Raw genomic sequence first — 14,798 nt, 5'->3', positions numbered from 1 at the left:
TTTTTTTTTTTTTTTGCGGTACGCGGGCCTCTCACTGTTGTGGCCTCTCCCGTTGCGGAGCACAGGCTTCGGACGTGCAGGCCCAGCAGCCACGGCTCACGGGCCCAGCCGCTCTGCGGCACACGGGATCCTCCCGGACCGGGGCACGAATCCGTGTCCCCTGCATTGGCAGGTGGACTCTCAACCACTGCGCCACCAGGGAAGCCCGAGATTGGCTTTTTTTTCACTTACCATAATGCCCTTGAGATCCATCCAAGCTGCTGCCTGTTAGAAAGGTCATTTTTTTTTAATAGTCAGGCTATAGTTTATTACAGCGAAGGGATAAAAAGCAGGATCAATAAAGGAAAAAGGTACATCAGGCAGAAGCTGGAGGATACCAGGTATAAGCTTCCAAGAGTCCTCTCCCAGTGGAGTCACACAGGACATACTAAATCCCCCAGCAATGAACTGCAGAAACACATGCAAAATGTTTTCTTCCAGGGGAGTCTGCTTGAGCCTAAGAGTCCAGGGTTTTTATTGGGGTAATTGCAGTGGTAACTGAAACTTCAGACCCTCCAGAAGGAAAGCAGGTGTTCACCATAAATCACATTTTTTACACAAACTATCCACACAAGCTGGTATAATGTGGTTCAAGACCTCAAGCATGCACAGTGCCCTAATCAGTTAGTAGCATAGGGAACATTCTAAGATCTCAGTTCCTAGGAGCCAGCCAAAGGCTAGTCATACAAGTAGGCCCTTCTGAGAATGTACAAGATTTGAGTAACTCAAGGCTGCTCGGTTAATTATTTACTTCACAGATAGGAATCAAATTATCGTGAATTTAATGTACTATATATATATGATAAAGCAGTACATTATAAAATACATACATTAAATTATAATTAAATGTAAATAAATATATCATAAATGTTATAGGACATATCATACATATGATAAGCAGTACATTAAATGCAAGGTATTATTATTATTACAAATGAGTAATGAGGGCTAGAGCTGTCCTAGGGTGTGACTGAGCAGAGTAATAATGGACATTTGCGAGGCAGCTCCTCAGAGCACTGAATGGGAGGCTGTGAAAAAAATCCCACTGAAGAGTTTTTCTCTCTGATAGAGATAATTTTGTCACTAGAACCATTTTGTCCCTCTCCAGTTTGACACCATACATTCTTATCATTAGCTACGTATTTCTTGGGGGGGCATGCACAAGCTAAATTGTTCCACCACCCACGATGGAGTTTTGGCAAGGATGTGACTCTTCCAAGGAAGGTGCAGAATTGAGCCTCTGGAAAAAGGCATAGACAGGTGCTTCCTAACAAACCCTGAGCAAGGCTCAGTAAAAGACTGTGATTAGTAATATGATGACTAATACCAACAGTGGATTTGAGTCTGAACTGAATTGAGATGAATTTATGTGAACCTGAATACTGTGGGAATATCATTTTGAGCTAAATACTGGACTAGATGCCCAGCCAAACCCTGATCTATTTTTTTCCAAAAAAAATGTGCCCTCTATGGATGAAGAAAAAGACTATGGAAATGAAACTTGGGCACTGTGCATTAGAATGATTTCCTTGTGGAGAGGGGAGGAGGAGGGTCATCCTGAGGAGGCACACTTACCCATGCCTAAAACTGCCAAAAGCATTTACCAAGGGATAGTCTGTATTATCTGAACCCAGTTGGTGGTGGTAGCCAGTAGACTGGAGAGCAACTTGGGGGAGGGCGGATCTTACAGATGGACAACAAGCCTCCTGATGGAGCTTTGGTGAGAGAGTGCATGTTAGAGTATTTTAGCTGCTGTCAGGCTCCTCCCCTGCTTTATACCTGCGTAGCTGCTGTAGTTCCCCCCACCAACTGCCCAAGAGGGGGACCTGAGGCAGTTGCCCTTATTCTGCATATAAGATAAAACCAGCTCATTTGTATTGCTGGTATATTCTTAGAAAGGTCATTTTTGATGATGATAAAATGATACCTTTAACCAGAGTACCACCAAGGAGCTCCCCGTTTGGTGATTTTTGGCTTTTTTACTATCCACCAACAAAGGAAACCTTGTGTCCTTTCTGTGGAAACAGCATCAGTAACTCCAAATATGCAAAATTTCCCTAACACCCTCATAGATAGGACAGTATTCTATGGTGGTAAACAAAAGATAAGTTTGTAAATTCAGGTGTGGTCTATTGACCTTCTCAGAGCCAAAGTTTCAGGAAGGAAAAAAAGGTTTCCTCATCCTGTTGAAGTGTGCATACTGCCAAGACACTGGTTCTGTTTCTTGGGTCTCCACTGATTCTTAAAGTGATCGGTAGAGAAGCACTTTGGGCTTCTCTAAAGGTTTCCTTTTATCCAGAGCCACGATGGCCATTTTGCCCATGGACCCCAAATTGCCCCCCAGAAGACAGATCTCAATTCTGCTGCCCTTGGGGGAGGATCTCTTTTATGAAAACCTGTTTCTCTGGACAATTCTGAGAAATGGTAATTTCTGAACATCCCACCCTCACTGAACACATTTCCATTATAATCATTGTGAGGTTATCTTTCGAAGATGCAGGAATGAAACCAGAAGTTATATGAAAGCTATGTTTTTTAGAATAAACCAAATGTGTGTAAAAACTGTCCCAAACGCTTGAGACAAGAGTGACTGACAGTGTGGGATGACAATAATGACCGTCACAACACAGCACTTCTGTTTGCAAAGGACTTTCAACACCTTGTGACACTGGCCCTTATCCGCTGCTGGGAGAGGCAGGAAGGGGTCGTGGCCCCATTCTCTCCAGAAGGCACCTGACAAAGACCTGTCTGTGAGTTAATGACCAGGGTGATATGCCTGGTGTGTAGGATTCCTCACTTGACTGTGCTACAGCCCCCGATGCTCATTCAGAGAAGCCACACACATACACATGTGCAGAGCCAGGAGACAAAGGCTTCCCCTTGTTTCTTTGAATTAAAAAAAAGAAAATTAGTTGCCATGAATTTGTAAAGCTTGAGGGAAGATCTTCTCAAGTGAATGAACACAGACAGACTGCAATGCCCGCTGCTCAGAATGCCCTCCCCAGCTTTCCCACCAATGCCTAGAACAGAGCCAGGCACAAAATACATTCTCAATGAATGTTTACTGAATGGCTGAATGAGACATGCTAGCAAAACTAAGACTCAGTCTAGACCCACTCCTTATTATAACACAGCTCACAAAAGCCCACTGGTATTGTGTGTGGAAAAAAACATGGAGCAAAGTTTGAAATGGGCCAGTTTCTACCATACTGCTTTAGTGTATGTCCTGCTGGAGATGTTGTCACACAATTGAAGGACAGACTAACAGGGTAACACCACAGTGTACACCTGTCTGGTAAGACCTGCTGGGCAGGGACAGGACCCTGGAGACAGCAGACCCTCTCTGCCACCCCCCCAAATCCTGGCCCTAAAACACAGAGACTGGAGGGGCAATGCAAGGCGGGAGTTTCTGAAAACCCCATTTACATCAGTCCCTCCTGGGAGAAATGAAATGAAGGAGGCAGACAGATAATGTGGGACAAAAAAAGATGATAAAAGGGAGAGATCTGTATATTCTAGGGTCAGAGTAAACACTTTTATTATAAATTAGATAAGTTTTGCTTTAAAAGAAGGGAAGACTAGGAAAGAATTAACAGTGTGCCATTTAAAAGACTTAATGTGATCACCAATGCTAAATGAAAGAGGTATGTTTCCTGCCTAAGGAGATAATGAAAGGCTATATAATCTAATATGATATGGCAGTAGCCTGGCAGGGCCTAATACCACCCACCCTTTAGGGCATTCTGGCTATTCAGCAAAGAATGGGTGAACGTCTTGTCCTCTATAGTCTGTTCTAAAGCACAGAAGCAACTCAATTCACTTGGTGAAGTCAGCAAAACCCTTATTCCCAAACCTGACAATGCCTACTGAGAAAAAACTGGGGTCTCTTAGGCGTATAATTGCAAAATTCTAAATAAAACACTAGCAAATAGAATTTAACAGTATGTTAAAGGTTTACTACCCCATGGTTAAGGTAAATTTATCCCGCAATAGGCTATTAGGCAATCAATTAATTGGACGTAGGTCATGACAACAGGGCAAAGGGGAAAATTAAAAGCAAAGGATACAACACCATAACAATTGAAGAATGGATGTTACGTAAAATCTACCTCCCAATTCCTAAGATGAGTTCTGGTAAACAAGGTTAGAAGGCCGCTTCCTTAACATGACAGGGAATATCTACTCTAAACCAACAGCCAACACCATACCTAACAGGGAAGTGTTCCATTTAAATCTGGAAATGAATCAAGATTGGCTGTTGCCAGTATTCTTTAACATTACATACGGTTTTCTAAGCAGTATATTAAAGAAAGTAAACAGACACAAGGGCATTACTATCAGAAAGGAGAAAACTTAACCTTATTTGCTGATCATAGACTCCTGGAAAATCCAAGAGGATTCTACCCATTAAGTGAAGGAGGAGAGATTGGTAGGGAATCTGGTTAGAAAATAAGGAAGTACATTAATATTAAAAATTATATGCCAGATATTACCAGTCAAAAATTATTAAAGAAAAAAGATTCCAGTCACAATAACAAAAATAAAATGAAATGTGGCAAGATTACTTGAGAATAATCTTAAGAAATGTGTGGGACCTACATGAAGAAAATTACAAAACTTGCCCAGGCACGAGGGAAGTCTTGAATGAATGGAGAGACAGATCATGTTTTGGAATGGAAGCCTAGATGCAGTATAAATGTGAAACTTTCCCAAGTTAATTCTAGGTTTAACCCAATCTCAATCTCAAGGAGATTTTGGGAGAACTTAACAGAACTATGCCAGAGTTCTACTGAGAAGAATAAACAGGTGAGAAGAGCTAAAATAATTATGAAAAAGAAATGAATGCTACTTCTCAGAGGCCCCCAGATAAAAGCATGATGTAAACACAGCATCCCTAGGCTGCCTGGCTTCTGCAAGCTCCTTTGAAACATCCACAGAAGTCACAGGAGACCTCTGAACACAAGGTCTGGAGAACGGGGCCCAGAATAACCATCAAGTCCTCCTGCACAGCACCTTCTCACTTCATTCCCATTTCCACAGAGAGGTCCCAAGTGCAGATGCCAAACGCTGGACCCCACGGCTGAATAATGCTCAACAAGAGGCTGGAGCACATGCTGCTCAGTAGTAACTGGTCAAGCAAGGCCTCGACCTACCTGCCCAGAGCTCCGAGGTTATGTGAGGGGCCATGGGAGCAGCCATCACCATCAGGGCGCAGAGAGCATCCTCAAACTCAGGGCTGTGGAGAACAACTCTCTGAGAAGCTTGCTGAGGAACAGAAAAGAACAGCAATGTAAGAACACTGAGGTGTACAAGATAAGCCTGGGTAAGAAAGGCCATGAATGTATGTGAAATCCAGAGACACAAACAGGCAGGAAGAAACCCTCTTCAACATCATTTTTGCTCTGGGCAAAGAACTTTCCCCATTTAATCATAGTATTAAAAATAGCTGGAGCAGCAACAGCAGATATATTACTATTTGTCTTTTTGGCCGTGCTGCACGGCTTGCAGGATTTTAGTTTCCTGGACCAGGGATCGAACCCGTGCCCCCTGCAATGGAAGCTCAGAGCCCTAACCACTGGACCGCCAGGGAATTCCTGAGCAGATATACTGTTGACTGAGCATTTAACCACGCCCGCGGTCTGATGCTAACGCATTTGGTTTTTACTACCCTTTGAGGGCAGTATTGTTACCCCATTTGACAGATAAAGCAGCTAAGGGTTAGAGTGGGAGAGTCATCTGTCCCTGCGTACACGGTTAACCAAGAGATGGAGACCAGATTAGAATCCAGGTCGGTCCTAATTCTTAACCACTCAGCTATGTTTCCTATGTGCACAGAACCAGTGGGAAATAGAGACTAGCTCAAAGGTTCTGCAATGTGGAACCTCCAGGACAGGGGTCCTCTTGCGCCCCTCAGGGAGCTCAGGGTTCCCCATTCTTCGACAGTTCCTGCAAACACTCAGCGTCTTCCTGAGGTGTGGCTAATCAGTTAACTCAGTCACACCCATTCACTTTATGGGGCACCTACTATACACCAGACTTCAGAGATAAAATGTCCAGAAAGGCATAGTCTCTGCCCTCAAGGAGCTGCAGGCCACCTCACCATGTGACTGGAAGCCACGCTCCCTCCTCGGTTACCAGCAAATGAGCACAGACGGGCCACCTACCAAGAGGGCACTGCTGAGTCCCATCAGTTGAGAAATCGCAGAATTCAGTGAGAAGTCCTCTGTGAAATGGGCAGTCACCTATTGGTAAAAAGTTGAATGATTCATTTTGTTCAAATTTCCTTTAAGTTTTCCATAAAAAAACTAAATTATCCAAAAAATGTGAAACTAAATGCATGCAATAAAAGATATTTATAAATGTATTCACTATCTTAAATAGTCACTTTAATGTTTCGTCAGCACAAAGATTTTTTTTTTTTTTGCTGTACGCGGGCCTCTCACTGTTGTGGCCTCTCCCGCTGTGGAGCAACAGGCTCCGGACGCACAGGCTCAGCGGCCATGGCTCACGGGCCCAGCCGCTCCGTGGCATGTGGGATCTTCCTGGACCGGGGCACGAACCCGTGTCCCCTGCATCAGCAGGTGGACTCTCAACCACTGCGCCACCAGGGAACCTCAGCACAAAGATTTTTAAAATCAAAGTCAATGTTGTTTCCACCACTCAAGACTGTTACTCTTCCCCCATATTTGGGACAGTGTTGGTTCCCATAGTAGGTGCCTAAGAAAACACTGATCATTACCTGAAAAGGAGGCAGGACCCATTTGATGAGCAAACATCAAAACGATAGTAAACAGGAGATGGGGTAAAGGATGCCACCTCTCTGTGGTTACATGACTTCAATTCACAGTGAAGATTATTGGTATATGAGATAAGGTTAGTTTTACATTTTCAAACATGGAGTCAACACAAGAACACAAATACGATTTGTCAACTTTTTCCTGTTGGTGTGCTTTTCAATTTTGACCATGGGCAAAGATATAGAAAAATAACACGTCCTTAAGATGTCCAGAGTTTCCAACTTATTGAAATAACCCAATTCCATTATCTGACAGAAGAGAAGAATTTACCAAATCCAAAGAGAAAATATGGGGTATGAAAACGATCATTCAGGCATCACTCTGATCACTAAATTCAATTCCATGAGCTCTGTTTCTCTGCACTATAGTAGAGAGGAGAAAATAAAGCTGAAGAAGTGTCAATAAATGAGACCATGCTGGACCCAGGGCCACTGCAGGTTATACAAACCAGAGGAAAAGCCCTGCTCCTTCAATGTAATCAGTTGCCAGAGTCCAGCGAAGTGACCTTGGCTAACTTTCTAAGCTTGAATCTGCACAACTTAAAAAAACAAATTCAGCCTAAGGAGAATTTGGGGTATCTGGTACCCATTAAAAAATGGCTTCAGATTTCCTAGGGGCCTTCTTTCAAAGATATATGACATTTTTTCACAAAGTTCTTAAAAAAGGTGAATGTCATGGTATTATAGCAGACCTCTAGATGAACAATTTAAAGGGATGCTATCAATGAAGAATCTTTTAAAATGATTTAGACAATAATATACTATTCTCTAAAAAGATAAAGTGAACAATTATTTTACCTGTAAAATTTAACCCACAATAACTCACGTGAACATTGTGTAACAAAGTACCTGAGTGGGAAAGTACTCGCTATTCTGAGCGTCAGGGAACTCTGCTCTGTTCCTCACTGGTTGTGTGACTTTCATAAGACATTAACCTCTCTATGTCTCAGCTCTGCCCATAGATGGGATGATGAGGAGGCTAAAGAAGAGAGTCTTTCCCAGCCCCTTTCAACTCTAAAATTCTGTTTCTGTTTTTATAACATATACAGTGTGTCATCAGTATGATATTAAATTTGGTTCTCTACCTGGATGTGTTAAATATGGAAACATGGAAAGTGGGCAGCTTCTTGAGATCCGGGATGGATAAATGGGAGGCACCATTAGTGGGAGCCATTTCCTGAGAGCATCTCTGTTCATGACAACGTTTGCACTGTTGCTCCACCTTGGTGAAATACCCAAAGCAGTAAGATCAATTAATCAAGGCAAGTGGGCCACCATAATAAGAAAGGAGGAAGACCCAGAGTGCCCACCCCAAGGCAGGGTGAGCCACACAGATCACGAGGGCTCAGTTACAGAATCAACCAGTGTCCCCTGGAAGGTTTCTGACCTGAGAGATGACGGAGTTCTTGTACTCCCACAGCTTCCTTCCCTCGGCTTTCTCCTCGTTACTCAACAGCTGAGGTCTGGGAACCTTCCCAGAAACCCTGGCCTCGATAAATCGAGTTGCCAAGGACCAGAGACGCTGCTGCCATCTCAGCACCCCAGGGAGAGCGTCAGCTGAGTGTAATGTCAGTGAATGAGAGAGAGAAAGAGAGACATGTGAGAATGATTGGTTTGGTTATACCTAAGTGACAAAGCACCTGTGAATGAAGAGACACTTCACCGTGCCCGGTGGATCTCTCCAAGGGCACGGAGAAGGGTCCTTCCTGGCTTCCAGTGTCTGGGAACTCAGACCAGGACTGACTCTATCATTTCTTAGATCTCCAAATATTCAGAGTACAGGACGGCAGGGCTACACAAAGGGTTTCCACCAACTGTCACTGGCCCACAACGAGCTTAGAAGCTTGGGCCAGGATGTGCATCAGGGCACTGCCTCCTTGGTTAAGAAATCTTGCTGTGACAAAAGTGTCCTCGGAACTAACAGTGTGCTTGGAGACAGGGTTGACTTACACTGGTGCAGGTGCCCCATCTCACGTGGACAGGTAACATGCAGAGGCGGCAGTGGTCCACAGACCGCACTCTGAGCTGCAGTGCTGCACAGCCTGAGGTGTTTTAACACAACCCCTGTCCTCGCCAGATCCGTGTGTATCACATATTTCAGATGTGTTCATCAAATCAGCCGTTCATCTGATCTGGAGAAGTTGAACAGCTTCACCTGGTGGCCCTGGGTCACACGGCTAACCAAATTAGGGCCAGTTCAGGTCTTTTACACTTTAGCCACTGGACTAGACATTCTCGAGCCTGGATGCACAGCAGGATCTTCTGGAAGGCTTGTTAGAGACAGATTCCTGGAGCTGGTCTCACAGGGAGGGCTGGGGAGCCAGAACCTGGGCCTGAGTGTCCCCAGGGATTCTAGTTCCAGGACTGGCATCTGTGACCACTGCTCCAGACCACACTTCTCACTAGAAATGGTGTGTGAACTGAACGGTGATTCCAGGCATCTGATTTCTTTTCCCCATAACACTTGGATAAGACCACATGAAGGAAAACTGAATTACTGATTACTGTTGGACAGCTTATTCTAGGATATCCAGATACCTGAGATTATTCTACCTCACACCATTTTAGGTCTAAACAACTTTGGAGGGACGAATCTCCCCTGCGGGGGCCTCTGAAGGCTACTGTGGGTGACTGAAGAGGTCACAGGTAACATCAGGACCAGGCCCCATGCGGGGTTTTCTGGACTGGTGACAGGCAATGACACCATTCTAGAAAAAACCTTTCAGGTTAGACCAAAAGGGGACCGGCCTCTGTGGACCACAGTGGGCCCAGGAGTACCACAAACGCCAGTCTGGCTCAAGGAAACGTTTTCAAAGTGGGATCCTCGTAGAACCTGCATGAGAACGCCACAGACTCACTGAAGGCAGGCTCCGGGGCCCTGGCCTGGGGGCTGGGTCAGCAGGGCTGTGGTGAGGACTGGGAGTCTGCAGTCACAGCGAGCTCCCCCAAAGGTTGGACGCTCATTTCATTACATCTGAGAAAACTGGCCTAGGAATGGCACAGGATGTTGGGCAAACTGCTACTTGCCTCACAGAGCTGATTCCTAGAACCCTACTATTGACTCAGCAAAGACATTTCCTTCCTTGAATTCCTTTGGCACCGAGGCGGATCACAGAGGAGGCAGGCTGGGAAGAGGAAGGTGACTTACTTTTTACATCCCACAAGATATCCTTCTCAGGAGGGGCGGCGAAAAGGATGTAGAGCCGGATGGTGTCAATGCCGTACTGCTCCACAACGGCCTCAGGGTCCACGCCATTGTGCTTGGATTTGCTCATCTTCTCCCAAGTCACCTCTAACTTCTCCCTCGTGTTTGCATGAACAGGAACAGAACCTAGACACCAGAAAATTGCATCGGTAGGGGATGTGTGACGCCGAATTGGTTCTGTGACAGTATATTCAATAAGAAAATACTAGGTGAGCAATTACAAGTGTTAATTTAAAGAATTCCACTAATTCATTTAACATGACTTGTCCTCTCCCTCTAGACGTCATAAAAATGTTTTTGTTTTCAAATGAGTAGGCCCACCTCCCATAACAAACCTTCCTTTTTCTCAATCACAAAACAACACAAAGTAAGTTCCCTTTTTTTTTTTTTTTTGCGGTACGCGGGCCTCTCACTGTTGTGGCCTCTCCCGTTGCGGAGCACAGGCTCCGGACGCACAGGCTCAGTGGCCATGGCTCACGGGCCCAGCCGCTCCACGGCACATGGGATCCTCCCAGACCAGGGCACGAACCCACGTCCCCCGCATCGGCAGGGGGGCCCTCAACCACTGCGCCACCAGGGAAGCCCAATTTCCCTTTTTTTAAAAAAGTAAATCACTTATATGCAAAAAGGAAAGTGAAAAAGGATAAGGAAGACTCGCATATTGCTCTTCTCTTTATGGATTCAGGGTCTCCTTTGGAAACGGGCAGATGACCAGTCAGGGTCTCCGAGCAGCAAAGCACCTGAGAGGTCACTTCACCTGGGGGCTAGGTCCCCCGTCCGTGTTGAAGTCACCAGAACATGATCTCGCAGCATCGAGGCCCATGCGTGCAGTTAGCTTGCTGGGCTCACAGTAAACGCGGTGTCCCATTGTTCTTTGTCTCCTTTCCACCCACACACCATCGGTCCAGACGGTGCTGATGGAGGAGGCCTTCCATGGCCATGTTTGGAGGAGGTGACCTTGCTGCCAAGCTCCAGTGGCTGGGACCAGGAAGGACATCTGAGAAGGCTAAGCTTCCTTCTCGGGAATTGGAACTAAGAGACAGAAACTCTGTCTCAATGCTGTTGGGCACTGGAAACAGAAGGTCCTAAGGAGCTGGGCCAAGACGTGGCTCTGCGGCTACCAAAGGTCACTCTGGAAACTGAAATTAGGGAGAGCAGAATCCAAGCCTGGGGGAGGAAGGAGAACATGGCAGAAGAACAGAGAGGGGCAGGGAGAGGAACTGGAGGCTCAAGAAAGAGGACAGAGGAGTGGCCTGGCGGCTTCCTACATGTTGTACTTCCTGCAGCTGGGTTTGGGCGATGTCCCTACATCCCTGTGCGAAACCTGCCTTTGCGTGGATTTCTGTTCCTTCCAGCTAAATACTCCCTCTAACAGCAACCTAACTCACTCCCCAAGGGACCAGTGTATATACCTACAAGCCAACTCCATATATCATGAGAGGCACACCCACTAAGTAGACAGATGCCTGCCCTTGCTGATCCACGTCCATATTCTCCCCCTGGGGGCAAGTCTGCGTGGGAAGGAAAAAGATGTTCACAACAATGCTTGACCCCGTGACATCAGAGCAAAGGGAGACTGAAGTCCTGGAAGATGTTTTATCCAAGCTGTGGTGAGGATCAGGGAACCACTGCCCCCTCTACCCCACACCCCCGTCCAGGCTGCAGCAAGCCTTTATAACACTGTTGTGAAAATTAGGAAAAAGGCATCTTTCTGGGCAGAGAAGTTGAGAAGTTAGAAAAAGGTGCCCTCTCTTGGCAGATGTGGCCCTGAGGTGCATAGGTGGGTGAGTGGCTGGATCTCGGGCCCTGCTCTCCCCTCAGGCGGTTGCCTTTGTACGCTGCACAGACTGTCCAGTCATACTTAGCAGCCCTGCCCATGACACAGAGAGCCCTTCACCAACAGCTAAAAGTTATGTGTCCCCTGGATTTAGCTCCTTTCCCTCTGGCAAGTGTTGGAGAAACACTGCCAATTTCTGCTTCTCCAGCTTCTTTTTCTCCCAAGGACCATGGTGACCCTTCCAAACCCTGAGGAATTACTGCTTTAACTAGGTAATCCCATTGCCTGCTTCCACCTAAACCTTCTCTCTAGTGTTTGGCTTGGGAACCTGACTACCTTTTAAGGGGTTGTTGGGTTTACCTAATTTCATCCATTAAGCATGAGTTATTCTAAATTTAACTGCCAGAGTTTCTCACAGCCACCTCCCAATTTTCTGACACGTCATTTATTTGTATGCTGAGTGCACGTGATACACCCTCATCATGCCACCTAGAGATCTTTGAGGATGAGTGAAAACACAGGGTGGTAGGAAAAGGCTCGGGAAAGCTGGGAGAAGGGGAAGTCCAGGGGGTCAGGGAGAGGAATTCCACCAGGGGGCCCAAGTAGACTGGTGGCCCCTGACGTTCTGAAATGCCCCTCTAGACCACGTGGGGAGATGTGCTGAGAATGCCCCAGTCTTACAAGAATGTCTCTTGGGTCTGGGGGCTCTGTCCCTGAGATGGGCTGTCAAACACAGGCTAGGACAGGAGGTGATGCCAGAGTTGACTCCATGTTATATACAAAAGAAAACACTTCCGGAAACTGAACTGACACTTGAGCTGGATGGGATGGGGCTGAGGGGAGCCAGCCTCAGCCTCAGAGGGCGCCAGCCCAGAGCCAGCTGAGGCTTTGAGACCATGAGGCTAAAGGGTCACTCGCCTGGATTCCTGCCCAGCCAGGGCCTGGCAGCATTCGCCAGCTTGGTTTTCTGTGAGCACCTGGATGGGACTAGATGGGCCATTCTTACCTGTGAGATCGACTTCTTCTCGCTGTAGATACTGTCCAGATGGTAGGCGGAACGTCTGCCCCTTGACAAGGCCTTGGGCCAGCAGTTTATGAAAAGGCTCTCTGAGGACAGATAACAAAAAAAGAAAACTGGTGGGGCAGGGATTCAAAGCATTCAGAAAACAGCAGTACAAACCTTACCAGCTGATGAGCAGACATAACTGCCCTGCATGAAAACTGGCTGACCAATGCCACTTGTAAATCCAACTTGAACAAATGGCTCCTTACAAATAAGTGATAAGGAAATTAAGTCAAATCAGAAGAAGTTAACTACTTTCCAATGTGGCAAAGTGGAAAGAACATCAGGCCTCACATCTGGAAGGCCTGGATCTGAATCTCTGTTCTGCTTCTCAAAGACTTTTATGAGCCCAGACAAGTCACTTACTCTGAGCATCAGTCTGCTCCTCTGTAAAACGGGGATTTAAAAAACCTGCCTCAAAGGGCTGTTGGGAGAACTAAATGAAATGACTGCACGAAGATACTTGTAAATTTTAAAGGTCTGTACAAATGTCAGTTACGCTGAGCCTGGAGTAATGAAGGGCTCAGGAGGATGTAGACAGGTTGGGGTTTTGCTCGTTAAGATTACTCTTTCCTTAACTTTTATACAGTGCCTGCTTACATTCTTTTTAAAATCATACAAATTATATATGAATATGCCCTTTCTCTTCGAATTCAAACACCCCTGCCCCCGCCTTCCCAGGCCTATTCCCCTCTGATGAGGCAGTTACTATCAGTCCATACAGATCTATTTCCTTTTTTTTTTGGCTGCTCCAAGAGGCTTTCAGGATCTTATTTCCGCAACCAGGAATTGAACCCGGGGCCCCAGCAGTGAAAGCACAGAGACCTAACCAGTGGACGGCCACGGAATTCCCCAGATCTATTTCATTTTTAAACATCTATTGAGCATTTTACATATGGGTGGCTTACAATTTATTTATAGTGCCTATTTTTTTAAAAAGCTGTTTTAGGGCTTCCCTGGTGGCGCAGTGGTTGAGAGTCTGCCTGCCGACGCAGGGGACACGGGTTCGTGCCCCGGTCTGGGAAGATCCCACATGCCAAGGAGCAGCTGGGCCCGTGAGCCATGGCCGCTGAGCCTGTGCTCCACAATGGGAGGGGCCACAGCAGTGAGAGGCCCGCATACCGCAAAACAAAACAAAACAAAAAAAACCTGTTTTAGTCACACCCTTACTGGCTGAATAGTGAACTATAGATGTTTTCTCTTAAGAGGACAAGAAGGGGTTGACCCTCCTACTGAAATTACTTTGTCTCAGATTTGAAATTGTTACTCAGTTTTGAAGCATGTGAGCAAGAGCTATCCCAAACTCAAAGTATTTGTGGAAACCTCTGCTGAGAGCATGTGCCGTATTTCACTCTTACAAAGCAGAAGGTAGGAACGTCTGAATGAGGGGACAGATTGATGTTTTCCACCAATATCACCCCCAGCATGACGAGCCTATCGATGTACAAACCCTCGGGTGCTTCAAGCTCACTTACACGGAATGGCTTTTATTTAGAGGCTCAAAAACCCAATAACCTCAAAGAGGCCAAGCCGACCACAAACCCAGCTCTAGTGATGGAGGTAGAGGGCGCTGTCTTTGCTAATTTAACAGGATCTTATTTCACACTCGAGGCTCACGTAGACGAACCCTGACACAGGGTAAGGCCTCTGGACAGGCCTCTGATTTGTACACTGTGCAGCCCCTGTCACAGCAGCTGTGTGGACAGAGGCAGTTTAAAGGAAACTTTCTAGTGGATTCAGAGGGACAGAGGGGAACAAAGAGGCTTACTGGGAAAAAGATGAAGGTCAGCTAGAAAAAAAGGACTCCTGCCCTTCGTATTTTAAAATCTTGTTATGAGCGTGGGTATGTATGCATGTGTGCATGTGTGAGTTTGGTGGTATGTGTGTGTGTGGGGGGTATTTTCCAACATGGAAAAGA

General features: G+C 46.1%; 1 protein-coding gene across 4 annotated transcripts in view; it reads right to left on the bottom strand.

Annotated features, from left to right (window-relative positions):
- The window catches only part of LARS2 (leucyl-tRNA synthetase 2, mitochondrial), a 272,119-nt gene that overhangs the window by 18,975 nt on the left and 238,346 nt on the right, over positions 1-14,798 (bottom strand). For all 4 annotated transcript variants that reach the window (XM_024765316.1, XM_024765317.1, XM_024765314.1 and 1 more), the window contains 5 exons: positions 12,824-12,924; positions 9,984-10,166; positions 8,223-8,392; positions 6,204-6,281; positions 5,193-5,304 (listed from right to left, as the gene is read on the bottom strand). In XM_024765316.1, the coding sequence (XP_024621084.1) occupies positions 5,193-5,304; positions 6,204-6,281; positions 8,223-8,392; positions 9,984-10,166; positions 12,824-12,924 (644 nt within the window). The remainder of the gene's footprint in view (positions 1-5,192; positions 5,305-6,203; positions 6,282-8,222; positions 8,393-9,983; positions 10,167-12,823; positions 12,925-14,798) is intronic.

Source organism: Neophocaena asiaeorientalis, unplaced genomic scaffold (genome assembly GCF_003031525.2).
Source record: "Neophocaena asiaeorientalis asiaeorientalis breed wild unplaced genomic scaffold, Neophocaena_asiaeorientalis_V1.1 scaffold409, whole genome shotgun sequence".
In the NCBI taxonomy this organism is placed as follows: domain Eukaryota; kingdom Metazoa; phylum Chordata; class Mammalia; order Artiodactyla; family Phocoenidae; genus Neophocaena; species Neophocaena asiaeorientalis.
This window is presented reverse-complemented; position numbering and strand designations above follow the sequence as displayed.